At 38.9% G+C, this 20365-nt stretch overlaps 1 protein-coding gene and 1 pseudogene across 1 annotated transcript; one reads left to right on the top strand and one right to left on the bottom strand.

Annotated features, from left to right (window-relative positions):
• LOC148103026 (amine sulfotransferase-like) lies at nt 1-6332 on the bottom strand. Its single transcript, XM_087840057.1, has 7 exons — nt 6226-6332; nt 3670-3821; nt 3378-3577; nt 2182-2308; nt 1182-1276; nt 907-1078; nt 1-825 (listed from the first exon to the last, which is right to left on the bottom strand). Exons 2-7 carry the CDS (start codon nt 3812-3814, stop codon nt 716-718), a joined length of 849 nt encoding a protein of 282 aa, XP_087696183.1. The 5' UTR covers nt 3815-3821; nt 6226-6332; the 3' UTR covers nt 1-715.
• LOC148103025 (uncharacterized) lies at nt 6290-14693 on the top strand (annotated as a pseudogene).
• Nucleotides 14694-20365: the final 5672 nt, after the last annotated feature.

Here is a 20365-nt window from a genome sequence, read left to right as displayed (position 1 = left end):
TTTCTTCTTGTAATGTTTTGTTTCTTACCAAAAAAGGATCCTTTCCTTTTGATTTTTCTACACAAATAAATGAGATACTTCTGTCTTAAATGTTGACTCATGGGAGGAGAAATCACTTGCGGGTAAACCAAAGGTCAGACTGTCTTCATGGCAAAAGTATATGTATTTCAAGAAATTTCTTATATTTGAAGGTCAAGGCTACTTTCAAAAGCAATGTGATTCAAAAACACAATTAACAGTTAGTGACTATTCAGAAATTATGAGAATCCAAAGCACCGTGTACTGGTTTCAGGCATGTCAGATATGTTGACTGATAAACATTTTATTAATGAACGTTGTTGATTTCTGGAATCATGATCTACATGACATGAATTCATCTTGGGTGAACAAACATTAATCTTTTGTTGTTGTTGTTGTTTTTTTATTATTATTTAAATAGCAGAAAAACACAATTTTATGGTTTTCTGATTAATGAAATTGTTGTGAGATTTGTTTATGTTATCCTAGTAAGGATACCGTGAGGGGCGGCCACTAGAGGTCGCTGGAACACTGTATGTGTATATGTTTTTTCAGAAAATTGATGTAGCCACGTACACTGCTGCTACGGTTCAATAAAAGCAGTTTGTGCTGAAGAAACCCTGCGTCTAATTACCTCCTATCATGACAGAAATCAATGCTTTTAAAACTCCTGGGAGACCCTGAAGAGCTGCTCTGCTTATTCCCAGATGAACTTCAAAGGCAAATCACCAAGTTTCTCCTGAAGGAGTTGATCCACTCTTTCACTCTGTGCAACACTCAGTGTGTTCTTCCAGTCTCCAATCTGACCTGTAACAAAGACAAAAACACAACCCCTGATACCCTGATATCACATTTTCCTGCACAGCAGCTGCGGGTCTGTTATGTTACCTTTGCGCAGGAATTTTCCACTGAACCTCTCTGGTGGAATGTGCTCATAGTTTGCTTTCGAGTCATTCTTCATGTTCTGAAATGTAGCTTTTTCCACAACTTGACTGATGGCAGCTTCAGTCAGGTCTTTCCCTAAGAAGTTGCAGATCTTCTTCACTGATCCTTTCAGGTCCTGAAAGAAAAGCAGGAACACAACAGAAAGAGAACCTTAAACTCTGCCAGATATTTTATTTGAGTTTCCTTAGAAACAACAAAAGTGTGAAGAAACATCTTACCAAAATCATTTCCTCGTAGGTCAGGAAGAGGATGTTGTACTGGTCTCTGTTTAAATACCACTCCCTGACGTGGTCAAACCAGGATGACGCAAAAACTGTATAGTTGCATAATGCATCCAGTTATTTGGCATTCTGACTTAATTGAGTTCACATACAACCCACATGTCACAAGAAGAGCTCAAGTGCTAATCATGCAGTGGTAGTGGGCCTCCGAATGTAGTACAGATTTTGTCAATGTGCTCAATCCACACACACACACACACACACACACACACACACAAAACTGGTGTTGGTGCTAAATACTAGCACAGCACCACAAAATCACTGAGTACTAAAGTGGAACCACTGTTGCCACACACTGAAACCTTCAGGTCACAGAAACCAAAGTCTTTCAAGTATGTAGAGCTGCAAGAGCTGTGAGATGAATCACATGACAGAAAAGATAAAACGTTTAGCAACAGATTTTTTTTTATACATTTTAAACTGTACCTTTTAAAACATGGATTACTGCATGGGCATAGAGTGCACATGACCTTCCTGCTGGTGCATGCCAAGAAAAACAGGTGTTTTGACACATTTGTCATATTAACTCAGTAAATATTAACTCAGAATAAACACCCTCTCATAGTCCACTGAATCTGAATCCAGTATTTGGAATTTAAACTTTAATGAATCAGTAATGTTTCTCCAAAAAATTCTAGAACAAAGGTAACACTTTACATAGTACATTTTTCAAAGCACAGGAGCGGGAGGAGTGGCAGCCATTTCTTCATCTCTAGCTTATCAAGTGTTACTCTGAGCCTTGCACTCTAATAAAAAGTTTTATTTGTTTCTTTCTGCAGTCTGTGGTGCAAGGCCCATGATAATCTATCAATAATTCTACCTCAACAATTCTTAAACATTTATGTGAATAAAGATATAGATAATAAATAGATATAGTGTGTTCATAATAACCACTAACTGATTCATCATTATGTGGATCGAAAGTGAGGAAACTTACCGTTTCCTGTTATGTACCACTCAAAAAACTGGTCAAAGCTCTCGGGAGTTTCCAGGACTGTCATGGATTTGCTGAAGTGATAAAAAGACACCACGTTGTCCTTTGGATTCCTCATCAAATACACGATCTGATGAATATTTTTTAAAAAATCCGAATATTAACAGTTTGTTACTTAAATGTAAAAAATGAAAGTCATTAGTTTAAAAGAAAAATAATTTAAAAAATTTATTTCAAATAATATTTTTTTGTAATTTTTTATACCTCTTTTTCTCCTATTTCTACTTGACTTGATGAACCTCTTAGTCTGCAATGACCTCATCGTAAGAAAGGAAAAGGACAAAAAAAATATATACTGAAATAGAAACACAGAATCACTTGAAATAAAACAAATGCTAGTGCTAGCTTTTTGGACCTGGAACCATGTGTTTGTGTAGAAGTCTATGATAAAAATGACCCTCAGATTCCTTGATTTATGACCCCATTACAACGTCTATCGTTTCATTTTACGCTATCGTTTGTTTCGTGGTGTTGCAAAATAAACTGTTTACGGCAATATTTTTTCATCGTTTTGATGGTCACTGTAGTGGCTATATTAATTTCTTAAAGTTCTCTCTTTCTCTTATATTTAATATAACCACACTACGGACGGACAAGCGCCTGTTTTTATGCGTTGTGGTTAGCAACAACGACGGTAACACCATCGCGTGTCCGCTTCTTTATGTTCCACATAAGCCTTTCACAATAAAGCTCAAGATCCTGTTGAGACTTTTCAAAATAAACTGAATCACGTGAAAGAGCAGATTATTTACGGATGAGAAGTAAAAAAGAGCCGCCAGGTGCTAAAAAATAAACCTTAGACTCAAACGTTAGAACAGGCTTTTTCCCACAGCACGCCGTGTAATAAATACTCACAAAGAAAACGGCGGCCGTTACAACTTATGTCTAAAAATGTATCGTTTCATGCATCGGTTAAAACACTCGACTCCAGGTACTCGACGCGCAGCTGGAAACACTTCCCGCAAGTCAAGCTGCCCGAGATTCAGAGAATTTACAGAAAATGTTACATTTTTGTGATTTATATCGTTATCGGACGATAGAATTCTTATATCGGGATATGAGATTTTGGTCATATTGCACAGCCCTATTTAAGACTGCCTCTTTCTTCAAGAAGAATTGAGCTTCTATAAAGTACTGACTTTTGCCTTCTTCTCTTTCACTCCTGGAGGCATGATATGTTCAGGGAGATGCGAGGCGAAGAGTCGTGGAGAGGGAAGAAGAGTGTATTCAGCTGCCTTGTACTCCAGCCACGGCATCCTCTCCGCGTTGGTTGAATATCTATTCTGATTCCCATCCAGTTCGTAGATGGAAATGATGATCTGCTGAGCCCATACAGTGCCTGATGTGGGGAAAACGTTATAGATGATCAGTGGATCAGTCTGGCCAGCACAAAACTGCAAATACAAATAATGTGTAAGATTTTTCACCAACCTGACTTTGGATAAGTGACAAGGAAGACATCGCTGTCTTTTATTTCAAAACTCTCAAGAGAGTCTATGTACTCTGGAGTTGTAAGACCGACCAGAAAATTGTAGTTTTTATGCTTGAAAACACGAAGATCTCTGATCTGCTCCATACTGGTTCTACATAAGACAGATAAAAAATATACACAGGAACAAAAAATCTGTGAGTCACATGGTGGAGAGGTTTGTTTGTCCCAGGGTCCTCGGGGCTACATTGTTGGGGTTCTTTTTGACCCCTGATTGGCTTTCGCATGGCAAATTGATGCTGGGTGAGCAGTGTTGGGGAGTAAGGGAATACATGGGGAATACTCTGATTTTGATTGCTGGAAACCCAGACAAAACGTGCAATAAGAGTGTAATGTAAGCGTCCTGTTAATGTTGTTGGCGTCCGTTACACAATGGACCCAGAGCCAGAATAACAGGGCCAGCAGTGAACAGGCATGAATGGTTTTCTTACTTGGAAATTAAAACACCACTTCATAAAAAGAATGGGATGGGCGAAACCTCAATATCTTTGATGTATTATTGCTGTGTGATTTTTATTACAATTACTGAATGCAACTCGCCACCAAGCTAACATTGTTAGCTGGCGTTAGTTCATAGACTGCAGACTGTTAAGCCATTTCTAAATACTCAAGTACACCAGTCCTCGTGTTCTTGCTAGTCCAGACTTCGTAAGTTTACACGGGAGTGCTCCCGAGAATGTAGTGCGATCGTTCTACAGCAGTGTACTTGATGGCATCACACCTCCAGAGTTTTTAATGCCATCCTCTCTTAATTTAACTGTGATTAATATTTGCAATGGAAATTATACATGACAAAAAAAATTACACATGATGTAGTAGATTTAAGAAAAAAAAGATAATTTAAAAAAAAGGAGCACTTTGGCAAAATTCGCTTTTACGTATCATCTGTTTCATAATGTCTAATAAGCTTCATTCAGTTGAGCACAATCCCTCCATGACAGAAACACAAGCTTAACCTCTCTGAATAAACATAGTGCACATGTACGCCTAATTACAAATCAGAATATAACCTGATCATTTCTGATCAGATTATCTCCACATTGTAACATACTGTTTTTAGACTTGATGGATAGCATTAGCAACATGCTAGCTGCAAATAATCATGTGCAGTTCCACATGATTATCAACAGAGAAAAAGAAAACATATTACTGATACAGAAATAGTTTTCTATACGAGATCACTGCAAAAAGTGCAGCCTTGCCTAATATGTCCACCATACTTGTTGTAAAGACCCACCTTTTAGCACATCCCAGCACACCCACTCACTTCACCAGATGCACCTTGTTTAGTTCTCTCACCTTTGATTGGGTGTGGTGCTTGTCCTCAATTGCACTCACCTGTCACACATTATATAAGGACTGCATTTACTTTTGGCTCACTCTTTCTTCACTCCCACACGGGGCGGCAGCGGAGGTGAGGTTTTGTATTTTATGTATTGTTTAAGGTAATGATTAACTTAAATCTCTGTTTTCTTTCAGCATTGGCAGTCCATGTGTGTCTTTCCTTCCTTCCTTCTTTGCTTTATTGATTTGAGAATAAAAGGAGAACCCTGTGAATGATTAGATGACTGCTTATTCTTATTCTAATCGGATGAGCCCATGATGCTGATTACTCAACCCCTTAGCCTTCCTTCCTTCATAACAATACTGTTACTCATTTTATATTAAGATTTGAAATCTTATTAAGATTTCAAATCTTAATAAGATTTCAAATCTTAATATAAAATGAGTAACAGTAGATGGACATTAGGTAAGGCTGCACTTTTTGCAGCGATCTCGTATAGAAAACTATTCCGCGCGTATTTAAAATAGGTTTGGGGCTCCGAACCGTAGTAAAGGGACCTCTGGCTAACATGTCGGTGTCCGTTTCAGGCTCATAGCCGAAAACTAGCTTTACTTTGTTGTCTTGGTCAACTTTGCTGGCGAGAGACAGAGAGAGGCATTGAAAGGCTGCTCCAGCGGAACTTATTGTTTCAGAGGAAAACAGGAACAATGTGTACACTCGAATCTTAAGAGCTTACTTAGAGCTGGGCTCGTCAGACACTCTTTTTTTGGCTGCAGTGGTTATTATTATATTTACATGCTTCCAGCTCCCGTTTCTGCTCGATGACAACTCTACTTTTCCACTCGCCTTTTTCTCCCTCCCTCGCTCATAGATACATAACGTGTATGGCAGTCCATTCTCCCTGCAGCACGGACTACACTGCCCATGAGGCTACATTCTTTAGGGCTATGCCTGTAACACTCTGCTATTGCCTTCATATTAAATCATTTAAAAAAATATTTCTTCACGTCATTATGAGACTCGAGATTGAGACACGGGCATTTGAGCCTCTTAATGCGTGTTTTGTTTGGTTTCCACCTAGCGATCGGTTGGAACAGACACGCAGTTATTCTAGTAACGATCAGTGCACGAAGCGTGGCTTCGGAACTGGCGTTACAGACGGAGAGCGAGCGGAGCCGGGATGAGAAAAAGAATCGAGAGGAAAAACACTCACAGTTGCTGAATCAGGCGGAGACTGACGTCGGCAAGGTTTCGGAGCTCCTGACATGAAGAGAACGATGTCTGAGCGGCGAACAGGTGGGTGGCGTCTCTCTTTTAAACCCGTCCCCGTGATCAGCTGATCACCAGCTGACAACTATAAGGAGGAGATCATAAACCTGAAAAGAAATTTAACTGGTAAGAAAATCATTCAACAGTCCAAAGCATTCTCATATTGCTGACCTGATCTCAAAGGATATTCACCAAAAAGTCTAGATGCATGCTCAGCCCTTCAGGTAAGGAAATCCCTAAAAAGTTGATTCTCTTCATCAGGACGTAGCATTTTCAAATTTGCATAATGATTGAAACTTCAGTCATTATGCAAAAGTACTGTTCAACAAGTGGAAGTGTGCAGTCAGCTTAGACTGAGAAATCACTTGGATGAGTGAAAAAACATTTCCTCCACCAGGAAACGTTATGTATAGATAAAAAGTCAACTTTGAGATATTCACCAAGAAGTTGGACACTGGCAAAGGCAGTGCACTCACACTTTCAAGCAATTCACCCACTCCAGACTCTTCTCCTATAAATGCTATTTAATAAACACTCATAATTGCAATTATCATAGTCACATTAGGAGCAATGTTAGACTTTTTTTAGTGCTAAGTGTAATTTACATTAAATCGCAATTAATATGAATTACTGAAATAATATACTCCGAATCCTCCTTAGCCACAGTTTATCTGAAATGGTAAAACACTTCCCATTCTCCGAACCACATTCTCAGTGTCCTAAGCTTTTTTTAATAAATCAGTCTTTTTGCAAAACACTGAACAGCTTTAACCATGTTAAACACAATTTAGTAACTCAGAGTAAATCACTATGACTAAAAAACCACTATGACTCACTAAAGCACATGTGTGCAGTGACAGCCAGGTTGAGTCAGAGGTTGATAAACAACAAAGCATCAAAACAGTCTGATAATACATGTAAACAAATTCTCAAAACAGAAAAGTACAAAAAGAAAATCACAAAACACATTTTTACTGAACCTGCATTACTTTTAGAACCAGTTTAACAGTAGAAAGGTAAGTGTTGTATTACCTGGGTGTTTGCATCAAGACCAACAGAGTGAATGTCCCGTAGTGATGGGTCGTTCGCGAACGAAATGGCTCTTAGAGCCGGCTCCTTATTGGGAGCCGTGAGGGTTTTTTTTTTTCTTTCTCTCACCCTCTCTCTCGCCCTTTTTTCCGCTAAACTCCGCACGCGCAGCCTGTACTTTGCGCTGGGCAGAGGGGGGAGGGGCGTTAGTTACACTCGCAGCAGCACAGGAACAGAGCCAGAGAGAAAGAGAGCGAGGGACAACAACATCACATTAGAAAGGTATAGTAATCATCCACTATTTTCAGTTGCAGATGATAAAGGATTCAGAAATCATGCAGGCCCATATGACAGAGAATGTGCATCTTCTTTTTGTTTTAATATTTTAATTTATATTTAATTGTGTTGTGGTTTGCAGTGTTTTGTGTTGTTTCACGTTAAATTTGTTTAAAAGGAAAAAGCTGAAAATTTAAAATGTAAATAGTTGTTTTTTGTATTATATGATTTATTTATTACATTTTATGTGGAGTGAATAAATAAAGTATATTTATGGTGGCCCTTAGAGACAAAGCACGTACAAACTCCGAAGCATGTACAAACTCCAAAACACGTAAAAACTCAGAATCACGTACAAAAGACAACAGAAGTGCTCCAGGATGCAAGGGCGCAGTGTTGAGCTTTTGTTACCTAGTGGCTACACAAGCCAGGAAGTATCAACAACCGGATTTGGTGTGTGGTAGTAACAGGTAAATGAATTTTTTTTTTTACTTATTTGAATAAATATGAGTGCTTGTCTATAAATACACAATCAATACACACATGCTTTCAATTGTGTAATTTAAGTGATCTGGGTAGCTCTGTTTTGGAAGTTCAGTTAATGCTAGAAATGTGTTTTGGAGTTTGTACGTGCTTTGTCTCTAGGGGCCATATGTAAACATATATAAATAAAACCACTTTTTTTACATTAGTAATTCCTTCTCTGCATAATTTTATATTATTGTTAATGATTAAATAATTAAAGCAACAAAACAACCTGAAGAGCCGGTTCGGAGCCAAAGAGCCGGCTCTTTTTAGTGAGCCGAGCCGAAAGAGCCGGATCTCTAAAAAGAGCCGGAAATCCCATCACTAATGTCCCGTACACCTCTTATCATCATGCGCATGCTCTGAGCCTCCACAATCCTCCACAAATTGCCACAGCATTATTGCTGAAAAGATAACCTGGAGAGTCCAAAGTGCTGTTTTCTCTCTGATATTGTTAGACCTTCATTCAGAGAGTCACAAATCTCCAACTCTGGCCCTGATGAACTGGGAGACTTTACACTCAGCCTACTTCTACAGCCACCTCTAGATTACTTGATTCTACTTCATAATTACTTCATTAATTATTTTGAATTAAATATGGTACACTTATAGCAGAGGGAGGGGGCAAGTTTTGAACTAGCTCAAGAAACTGTGTCAAATCTGCTCAATTAACAGTTCGTTGATGGAAAGAAAATGCATTGGCATCTCTGCCCAGTCTGGAAGGCAGCCATGCTGACATTGAATAAATGTCACAACCTGGCTCATGACTTATGACAAAAAAATGGGAAAGAACACCAAACAATCCCATTTTAAAGAAAACAACAAAAAAGTATCGTGATCAATCAAGTCCATGCAAGTGGAAACCTCACCAAACAAACAGCAATACAAAATCAGTTCTGACAGCTCATTGCATTTATCAAATGAGACAGGAATTTATCCAGATTACAAAGAGACTGAAATTTTCTCAAATGACCAAACTGTCATCAGGCTCTGGTATTTCATCAATTTCAGAAAAGGAAGTGAAGAAACAAACAAGGGTGAACGGTGTCCTTAACACACAGACTAGAATTTTGGTCACTTGCATAATACGGTTTGAGTAAGTTTACATGACAGTGCTGAACCAACTTTTTTCATTTTAGGGTTGAAAGTAATTTATATCAAAGTTTCTCATTAAGGACCTGTGAGGGCCTGTAAATGGGGGACGATACAGAGATCCCACAACAAAACTGACAGCTGGCAATCCCAGCTACAAGCAATCAAAGTCTAAATCCATTTACAAACTCAGCCAAGTTTTTTAGGTGGCTCGGAATAAACCCCTTTATTTTTTTTATTACAGCCAAGGGCCGACGCACACTATGTCAAAACCCAAGCTCATTAGGGCTGAAACCTATGTTTTCTTTCAGACAAAATCAGCCATGGCAGACCCTCTTCCCAGTCTCTACTAAGCTTTATGCAATTGGTACGCAAAAGAGACTTTAGCATCTGGTGAAACCTTTCCAGAGCACCCTGGCTTTGGGCATGGTATCTTGATGACCAATTATGGTTTATGTGCAGGGTTTTCAAAACTTCGGCGAACATGTGAGATGAAAAATGTGAACTCTGATCACTCACACCGAAATAAACTGAGTTAGAGCTGTCACCACTGCCTTGCTCGTCATTGACCTCAGTGGATATCCAGCAGGAATTTTGGTACTTTGACACATCACTGCAAGAAGATACTTATTTCCAGATGTTGAGGGCAGCAAAGGACCCACACAGTATAGAACAAGATGTTCAAAAGGTTCCATTATCAGAAGAATAAGTTGTAATGGTGCTAGCTTAATGGTTTGGTGAGCTTATGCAAAGGAACAGGGAGGGTGGTCAAACCCCTCCCACTACTGAGGAGGCAGTCACCTGTGTCAGACTCCTTCGAGAAGGGCAGCACACTATATAGGTTCACTATATAGGAGTCATAGTCTCCTGAATCACTCAGAATTTTAACTGGGACTTTATCCCCACTTCCCACCATGAAAACAAAAACATCCCTAATAAGAGGACTATAGCATTCCAAACAGCAGGAATTAACAAAACATCATCAGGCATTTTGCACATGTAACTCATGTAACAGGTGCAGAGGCCTGCAACCTTGGAAATTCTGCCTTCCAGTGACCTTTCATGACAGTAATTGCAGGCATTGGTTTTTATTAGACTTTTATCAAGCTTAGAATCGAATTTAAATGAACGAACCTTACCCGACCTTGAGTGATTGCCCACAACAACTGAACCATCCACACATGGGCCAGCACAGGACCACCAGTGTGTCTGCAACTGGCCTTGTGCTGGCCCATGTGTGCCACCTCTGGCAAACCTGATCTGGGCCACCAAAGGGCCGTCATTCTTTGCGGTATGTGGGCCATGTGTAAGCACATTGTGTGGGCCAGATCGGGACCATACCAGTTTTGCTATGTGGGTATATTAACTTGGTTAATTTAACAAACATTTGTGGGTGATGTAGCAGCTGGAGGAGTCTGCGGCAAACATCTTAAACAGCAGGACGTTACATCCTGTGGTGTCTTTGTATGCAAGGCAGCTGTAATGGTCATGGTGTATTGTACTTGAATAAACACTAGTGGTACAGCGGATCACGGTTGTTCCGTAATCCGAACTGATCCCACTCCACGGTTCGGTACGCACGTGATCCGAAGATTCGAAAAAGAAAAAAGTATGTGTATGGTGCGTGTGGTGGGTCTGTCAAGCGATAGTGGGTCTGTCAGCGCTAGCGGTCCAAGTGGAGGAGCAGAGGAGTTTTCGGTATTTAAGCAGCCCTTTGCTGCCCAGTCCGACCGGCCTAAAGCTATTACAAAAGCTACTGGGGTGTTTAGCTGCAGACGTGAGGCCGTATTCCGTTGTGCAAAACAAGGGGTTTAAACTATGATGAACGTACTTGAGCCATGCTATGATATCCCGTAGCGCGTCCACTTTAGTGGCAAGATCGTTCCAAGCATGTATGAGCAGGAAAAGATTTAAGTTATGGCTGAACTGTCCCAGGCATCTTCTGTTGCCCTAACTACTACAAATGGGTGGACCTCCAGGGAAATGGAAAGCTACGTGACCGTGACAGCTCATTATATCACAGCGGAGTGCGATAAAATGAGCGGTATGTATTATTGTAGGGTCTAAATTACAATATAAAGCCCCTTAAGGCGACTGTTTTTGTGATTTGGCACTTTATAAATAAAATTGAATTGAATTGAGTGGTAGATACAAAGCCCTATATTGTCCTATGTTGTACCATTTTTATTTATTTTTTAACAATTGCGTGGAATGAGTCTTGAGTAGAGTGTTTTTAACAGGCAAAAAAATACTTCAATAAGTGAATAAGTAAATGTTAAAATTTTGTCTTTGTTTCTTTTTTTGCTGATCCGAAAATTGATCCGATCCATGACTTAAAACTGTGCTCAGATCCGAACTGTGAGATTTTAGATTCCTTGCGCCACTACTTATAAACATATACATGTTTGCAGGATGGCATTTACTGTAGACTGTACTTAACACTCGAACAAAAGTAAGAGTCTAATATTGCTCCTAATGTGGCTGTAATAATTTGTATTATTAGTGTTTATTTATTAGTATTTTTAGGAGCAGAATGTTCAGTGCCTTTTTGGAGTGCATGGATGGGTTGAAAGTGTGAGCGTGGCACTAAAGCTTTGGCTCTATCCACTGAGTCTTCACAGAGTTCTAGAAATTAATACTAATACGACTAATTACTACTATTAATACTTTAGGAAGTTTAGGAAGATTTCTTTCTCTTTGTTTCAGAAGAGGTGACATAACGTCGGTGCCTTATCTAAACTGGGCCACAATCAGCCCTGATGACAAACAGCTGCCAAGAAATCCTGTGCTTCCTCTGAGTCACATGACCCAACAAAAACAGATGTTTTTTACACCCTGAACTCCTCAAGGCTCTTAATATTATAAGGTAAAAAAAAAAAAAAAAAACTAAGCTCTGCTTAGTTCCTTAACTGTGCACTACAAAGTGACCAGATGTTGCAGACCTTAGAAACCTATTGGGTTTGTATGCAGTAAACATCTCAGGCCATTTTATGGTTCATAAGCAAGTAGTTATCATTTAAATTCAATTCTACATCTTTTACATATATTCTGTGAAAAGTACACTGTACAATATGTAGGACCAGTTGTTGATCTCAATAAAATATTGTTGCATGCAATGTTCCCACTAAGCTGCGCACGTGCGCACTGTTGGCACGGTCTCTGCACAGAGAAAATCTGCGTTGCGCACACAAAAAAATTCTAACCTGAATTGAAATTAAAGTAAATATGTGCCGACACCGGTGTTTTAGCTAGCAAAGCGGCGTGGCTGATGTGGAGTGAAGCCACATTAATGACAACGTGTACAACATTTGGAGATGTGAGCAGGACAGACGGAAGAAGTAACGGAAAAACTGTGGACTTTATACCAGTTTTTAAATTGTGTTGATAGGCCACGTAAAACCAGAGTTATGATAAAATATCTGCAATGTTTGGTTTTCTTCCTGAATATTATCGTTGTTTATATTTACTGCAGGAAGAAACGGTAAAAACGGCGTTTTATAAGGAAAACGCTTGAAAGCACTCTCGACCTGTGAGCAAAGACGAAACCAAAACACCCCCACCCTTTCCCATTGGTCGAAAAATGTACCATGTCGACCAATCAAAACATGGAATTAAGTTGTTAAGAAACGGGAGGAAGTTTTAGGAGTGACGGCGGTGTTTTGAGATGTGAGAGATTTGCAACGTTTAGCACAAATCTTGTGTAGTTAGTGTGTAGTGTATTCAGTAGTTTTGTTGTGTGTGTCAGAACAATGAGGCGACAGTGATACATCTCCTGTTGTCAGGCCTGCAGGTATCAGGCTGTTGTTCTCCTTCATCTCATAGTGGACAGAAATTATTTTTGGAGTGGCACAAATAATTTGTGTGGCATCAGATTTGATGCAGAACAGCTGATTGTTCTGTAAATAGTTTGAAATGTTTGTTTAAAAAACCCGCATTGGCTGCATTTTTAGGTAAACAGCTGCAAAAATCTTTGTTTGCAAAACTCAGTTACTTTTTTGAACAAATAACCACATAATTAACTGCCCAGCATTGGTCATTATATACTGTATTTTGCAGACAGAGAGTTACAGGACTTTCTCCCAGACCACAGACTCATGATACAAGTCAGAGCTTTATTTTTAAAAAAGAAGAAGAAGAAATTTGTGTTTTCAAAATTGGAGTTCAAGTTATTTTTGCTTCCAATAGTGTTAACATACTACACAGGTCATGAACAAGATTTTTCTTTTTAAATTTTCATTGTAAGTGGGCTAAAGCAGTTAATTAAAAGTAGTCTAACAGAAAGGTAAATGCTGTAATTTTATTATTTTAATAAACCATGTAACTTGGATGGATTCGACGCTGGCGTGACCACAGTGCACACGTCTGCTGTCGCTCACAGTGGTCCACGAGATCGCTCAGGGAGTTTGTGTGTTCGCTCAGACACATGAAAAATTAGCTTGGTGTGGTTTCTCTGTAGTATTTATATATCAGGAGTGAAAGCAAAACTAACCAAACTTACCTGAAGGAAGGCTTTAAAACAAAGCTCCTCAACCATACTAACTGATATCTCTGCTTAATTTAAACAGAGATTTTAACAACTTGTTCTGAGCATGAGGATTTCATCAGTAAGTTTGAAGAACAACAGCCCAGGATGTTGGAGTTCCTAAATGATCTGGAGCAGTGTGTAGTTCAGCTAGACAAGATGAGTAAGGGTTCAAAGATCTACAGTGTGGCAGGCAGTTCAGCAGGGGCGATTGGTGGTGTGCTGTCCATTGTTGTCTTGGCGTTAATTCCTGTAACAGCAGGAACATTTCTAGCTTTGACAATGACTGGTGTTGGGCTGGGAATCACCAGTGGTCTTAACAGTGCTGTGACCACTGGAGCAGAGATGAAAGTTAATCATAAGCATCAAACAAAAGCTGGTGAAGTTTTCAAGAACTTCATGGAAGATGTACAGAGTCTTCAAGATTGTCTGCAGAACGTGACCAATCAACCAGTGTGTGGAATAGAAACACGTAAGCTAGAGATGGCTGTGGGAGTAAGCAGGATTGCATCTAAAGTTTGGACTGTTGGAAAGGGCACTTTTGATTTAGTTACTGATGCTGCCTCTGCTGCTAAAATGATCCCGAGTGATGGTAAAGTTTTGGCTCAGGAAGGAAAAGCATTATGTAATGCAAGCAGGTTAGCCTCAGATATCCCAGATATTGGTGAGGCAGCTCTCAAAGGATCTCTTGCTCTCTCAAAGACATCAAGGGATGGGTTCATCGCTCTCAGTGCTCTCTTGCTCTCTTCCTTGGCATGGATATTTTCTTCATCTACAGAGAAATCACCAGTCTGGCAAAAGGCTGTGAGGCAAAAGTTTCCCAGGTCATCAGAGCCAGAGCTGCACTTTGGAGCTCAGAGATCAACTCATGGCAGAAGATTTGTGACTCTCTAAAGGAAGGTCTTTGAAAATCAGAGAAAAACAAAGGCATCCTGGAAAGTCCATTTTATCCTGAGAAAACAAGATAAATCTCCATAGAAACAGAAAGTATAATCTCTGAGTACAGAGATTATACTGCATTGTATGTACTAATGAAATTCCTTATTGTTTACTACAATTAATGAACGAGGGAAGTGAGATCAAATTTCATAATTCATTATGTTTTACCATATAAACAATTATTGTCTCAATTTTTTTTTTATATTTTTAGCATTATGTTCTTAATTCATCTGATAATAAGAGACTGGATCATATTAATTGAATGACAGCGCTTAGAGTTAAGTTTTTTGTTTTTTTTCCAAAAGCTGGAACCAGTTTTTTGTTTTGTTTTTTAAAGCTCTTTGATGGTTTGTGTAGCTTACTCAGTGTAGCCCTTTTAACTACAAACCTTTAAATAATGACTTATTTCATAGTCTAATCTTCAAATGCTTTATCCAAAACTGTCGAATCACCTGCATCTTTAGGGATTTGCTAGTTTAGCCTAGCTTTTAGCCTGGCCTTCAAAGCTACAAACAGCGTACATGTATTCCAAAATTGTTATTTCTAAAAGAGGCTGAGGATTAGCTAAACATCTGACATACTGAGCAGGAAAATGCAGGAGGAAAAGGGGAAGAAGCCATGCTGCTAGTGACTCTCTCTGAGCCTAGCTCTGTTGGAGGGTTCTTCCTGTTAAAAGTGAGTTTTTTCTTCCCTCTGATGTCAAGTACTCACAGGTTGTCTGATTCTTGAGGTTTTCTCTCCATTACTTACCTTACAATATACTTACTACATTTTAATGAAAATATCTGTTCTTTCTAATCCTTACTGTTTCAAAAAAGAAAAGAAAAGAAAAAGACTTGTTATTTGGTGTTTTTGGTGAAGATGTAGTAGATTTAGTTTAGATGCAGTTGTGAAGGAAAAAATGTAAAAAAAGAAAGAAAGAAAAAGCTTTTGATTGTACTAATATTATTTTATTATTACATTAATATACCCTTTACTTTTTCACTTTTACTCAAAGTACAGATGCATTTTTTGGAGTAGTAAAGTACTTCTGTTTAAGTAAAGAATATCTGTACTTTTGCCACCCCTGCCTGTGGATAGTCGTCCCTTCTCTCTCTGACTTTGAAGCTATCAGTCTCCCTCATTTATTCTGTGATTAATTTTAATTTTAACTTATAAATTTGTTTTATTTAAAGAGGTGTATTGTGTTCTTAATTTGTTGTAGTTTATTCTTGTACAAGTGCATAGTAAAAAGACAACATATAGATAAAACATATATGTTAATATGGATATAAACATGGATAATCTTTATCAATTGAATCACATTTTTCTCAAATTAAGACACAATTTGTTTGTAACAAAAAAAGTGGACAATAAAGTTGTTTTGACAACTGAATCTGAATCTCTTGTCTGTGTTTTTAATCTTCAGTGACTTATCTGAGAAAATAAGGAAACAGTAGATATATTAATCCTTTACTTCATCACCCTGCATCTAGAGAGCACACTGGTGAGTTTCCTGCTCCTGCTTCTCATTCTTTACAGACACCTTAAGCATTTTAGATCAGGAACCTTATTTGTTGTGTAACTGTCTCAAACCTCGAGCTGTTAGCACCGCTCTGATCACAGCTGGTTTAACAACATTGTTGCTGCTATTGGCTGGTGCCATCTGATCCACAGAACAATATGGGATAATGTCACTGATTCAGCGTTTGGATATTTACAGATTCAAATACATGCTTATGTATGTGAGCTTTTATGTGCAACAGCTTCACATTGTGGTCAGAGGGGGAATTACATCCATGCTGAAAATAACTAACACTGATTATTAGTGGGAAGAATTAAATGAGTTTATGCATGTCAGTGGAGGCTTTGTGAAACAGAAATGTAGTTTGTGGTTGAAGGGAGTAGTTATGAACTTTAAAAGAACCTCATTAAACATTAAAGCAGGATAACATCTGGATGACATATAATGAAATCTGGCTGCTGAATCAATTCATAAGTGAAAACTGACACAAGGTGACAACACAAACATGTTTCCAAAAATTACATTGGGCAACAAACCGAGACAACCAACTGTATTAAAGGCAAAAAGCAAAACACATTTTTAAAAAAGAAAAAAAAAGTTGTACAAACTGGGGAGCACAGTGTTGTGGTGTCTAACACTGTTTCCTCACAGCACTACAATTCTGGGTACTAATCCGCCATCTGTCCTGAGTGGAGATTAGATCTTGTCCCCATTGGTGTGCCAATGGTTGTCTGTGTTAGTCCTAGGACAGAAGGCCACCTGAACAGGGTGCCTCTCACCGTGTGGCAGCTGGGATATATTTTTTTATTGTTGGTGAAGAACTGAAAACTCAGAATTTTGGTATATTCATCATTTCCTTCTGTTGTTAAGTTACCTCCTGCATCATATCACTTTTACAAAAAACACAAACGTTTTACAGACATGCAACAATATTTTATTGAGATCAACAACTGGTCCTACATATTGTACAGTGTACTTTTCACAGAATATATGTAAAAGATGTAGAATTGAATTTAAATTATAACTACTTGCTTATGAACCATAAAATGGCCTGAGATGTTTACTGCATACAAACCCAATAGGTTTCTAAGGTCTGCAACATCTGGTCACTTTGTAGTGCACAGTTAAGGAACTAAGCAGAGCTTAGTTTTGTTTTACCTTATAATATTAAGAGCCTTGAGGAGTTCAGGGTGTAAAAACATCTGTTTTTGTTGGGTCATGTGACTCAGAGGAAGCACAGGATTTCTTGGCAGCTGTTTGTGGCCCAGTTTAGATAAGGCACCGACATTATGTCACCTCTTCACACTGCATGGTAAGTAAGCTCCTTGTCTGATGGACTCAAGCCTTTCCGCTCACTCAACCAAGCATACACCTCATCACTGGCTTACTGACACACTAACAGCTATACAATGCAGTGACCTGTGGCAGCTTCGCAACTGAAGAACTGACTTTGTTGTAAAGACAAGATGAGCAAAGTTAACACAAACCTCAATTGGTCTCTAACCTTTGTAATAATACATAAATAAAATAACAAACTGGGGACAAGAGATGCCACAAAGGGCACATCCAATTAAGTAATAATATAATGGAGAATTTCCAGTAGCAAAATGTTGCAAAGACACAGGTGTAACCTGTAAACCAGGTTTTAATGCATACGACAGCAAGAGTCAGCAGCATTATCTTGTTATTTTGAAAACCAGTGACAGGATTTCAGAAAGGACAGTTGCCAGGTGCAGTCATGTGTAAAGACTGGAGGTTCATGTATGTAAGTTGCATGTACTTGAATGAGAGAACAGTAAACAATCCATGCACATTTTCCTCATCTTGTGGGCAGGTGCAGAGCCACCAACACATCTTATGTGACTATCATATTGTGAAAATCCAAAAGGTAATGGTAAAATCAAAACCAGCAGGTAGAAAATGTTTATCGATATAATTATTGACTTGTTGTTACTGTAACCTGCACTAAATATTTGACATGTGCTGCCAAGAGTACCTTGCAAAGCAGCCACACTTTGAAAACGTGACAGGAGTGGGCATGGTTTATGTTAAGGTTATATTTGGTTTGGTGTGTTAGGTGAAAAAAAAAAAAGAAATCTTCCTAAACTTCCTAAAGTATTAATAGTAGTAATTAGTCGTATTAGTATTAATTTCTAGAACTCTGTGAAGACTCGGTGGATAGAGCCAAAGCTTTAGTGCCACGCTCACACTTTCAACCCATCCATGCACTCCAAAAAGGCACTGAACATTCTTCTCCTAAAAATACTAATAAATAAACACTAATAATACAAATTATTACAGCCACATTAGGAGCAATATTAGACTCTTAGTTTTGTTCGAGTGTTAAGTACAGTCTACAGTAAATGCCATCCTGCAAACATGTATATGTTTATATGTAGTGGTGCAAGGAATCTAAAATCTCACAGTTCGGATCGGAGCACGGTTTTAAGACATGGATCAGATCAATTTTCAGATGAGCAAAAAAAGAAACAAAGACAAAATTTTAACATTTACTTATTCACTTATTGAAGTATTTTTTTTTTTTTTTGCTTGTTAAAACACTCTACTGAAGACTCATTCCACGCAATTATTAAAAAATAAATAAAAATGGTACAACATAGGGCAATATAGGGCTTTGTATCTACCACTCAATTCAATTCAATTTTATTTATAAAGCGCCAAATCACAAAAACAGTTGCCTTTAGGCGCTTTATATTGTAATTTAGACCCTACAATAATACATACCGCTCATTATATCGCACTCCGCTGTGGTATAATGAGCTGTCACGGTCACGTATCTTTCCGTTGCCCTGGAGATCCACCCATTTGTAGTAGTTAGGGCAACAGAAGATGCCTGGGACAGTTCAGCCATAACTTAAATCTTTTCCTGTTCATACATGCTTGGAACAATCTTGCCACTAAAGTGGACGCGCTACGGGATATCATAGCGTGGCTCAAGTACGTTCGTCATAGTTTAAACCCCTTGTTTTGCACAACGGAATACGGCCTCACGTCTGCAGCTAAACACTCCAGTAGCTTTTGTAATAGCTTTAGCCCGGTTGGACTGGGCAGCAAAGGGCTGCTTAAATACCGAAAACTCTGCTCCTCCACTTGGACCGCTAGCGCTGACAGACCCACTATCGCTTGACAGACCCACCACGCGCACCATACACATACTTTTTTCTTTTTCGAATCTTCGGATCACGTGCGTACCGAACCGTGGAGTGGGATCTGTTCGGATTACGGATCAGCCGTGATTTCGGTTCGGTACGCATATGTATCGAACAATACAAAATTTTCAATTTATTTTATCAACTTTCCTTCTGACAGTGCTGTCTGTGTTGAGCGCTCAGTGGATCTGCGCTCGACGGTGCAGCCTAGGCAGAGTAGTCGAACGCAGATTCACTGAGCGCAGTGCAAGCTAGCGAGACAGAAGTTTAAGCTCTCCTTGCCACATGGCAAATTGAACCTCCCCCACCCTCATTCACATCTGACGTTTGGAACTATTTTGGTCTTCATGTGACATATGACCCTGAAGGTAAGCGCGTCATGGACAAAAGTAAAACAGTATGTCGGATGTGCCACGCAATGCTCAGTTACATTGGTGAGAACTAGTGCGTTAGCGCAGTTAGCTCGTTAACGTGTTGGCCATCCAGCCCTATGCACGGGTGATCCGCGGTAGCTCGTTAACGGAGATTTGCCGTGTTGTGGCGTTAATGTCATTTCAACGAGATTAACGCTGACAGCACTAGTGGGAACACAGCGAATATGACTACACATTTACTCTGACATCATCCTAGTGCAAAGACAAGTTGAAGCAGACAAAAACAACAAGCACGCATGCTACAAACTTTACCTGAGTCATTTAGACAGCCGTTAGCACATGATTCTCCTTATGCTGCTGAGAATATAGCCCAGAAGAAGCGTATAGTATAGCTTTTATTTTGGAAAGAGACATTTCTCTATAATAAACTCTCTTTTCCAAAGATGAGTGATTCCTCAATCAGATAGATTTATTCTTTTATTACTTTGTTGTTTCAGCAACATTGAATTTAAAAACTGTACTTTTGAGTTAAAATATATTTATAATTTTATTAAATGAAAAATTAAAAAAGCATGAACATTTTTTTTGTATCGAAAAAATATCGAACCGTGACACCAAAGTATCGAACCGAACCGAACCGTGAATTTTGTGTA

This window comes from Neolamprologus brichardi, chromosome 4, assembly GCF_056152115.1.
Source record: "Neolamprologus brichardi isolate AB-2024 chromosome 4, ASM5615211v1, whole genome shotgun sequence".
NCBI classification, from domain to species: Eukaryota; Metazoa; Chordata; class Actinopteri; order Cichliformes; family Cichlidae; genus Neolamprologus; species Neolamprologus brichardi.
Note: the sequence above shows the minus strand (reverse complement) of the source record. Positions and strands in the feature narration are given on the sequence as shown.

Excerpts from the sequence above, each read along its gene's own strand:
- LOC148103026 (XM_087840057.1), bottom strand. The coding sequence starts at position 3,814 with ATGGAGCAGATCAGAGATCTTCGTGTTTTCAAGCATAAAAACTACAAT. Across the intron at positions 1,277-2,181 it reads GTGGTACATAACAGGAAACG|TTTTTGCGTCATCCTGGTTT; the intron begins GTAAGTTTCCTC and ends GCAACTATACAG. Across the intron at positions 826-906 it reads TGGAAAATTCCTGCGCAAAG|GTCAGATTGGAGACTGGAAG; the intron begins GTAACATAACAG and ends TCTTTGTTACAG.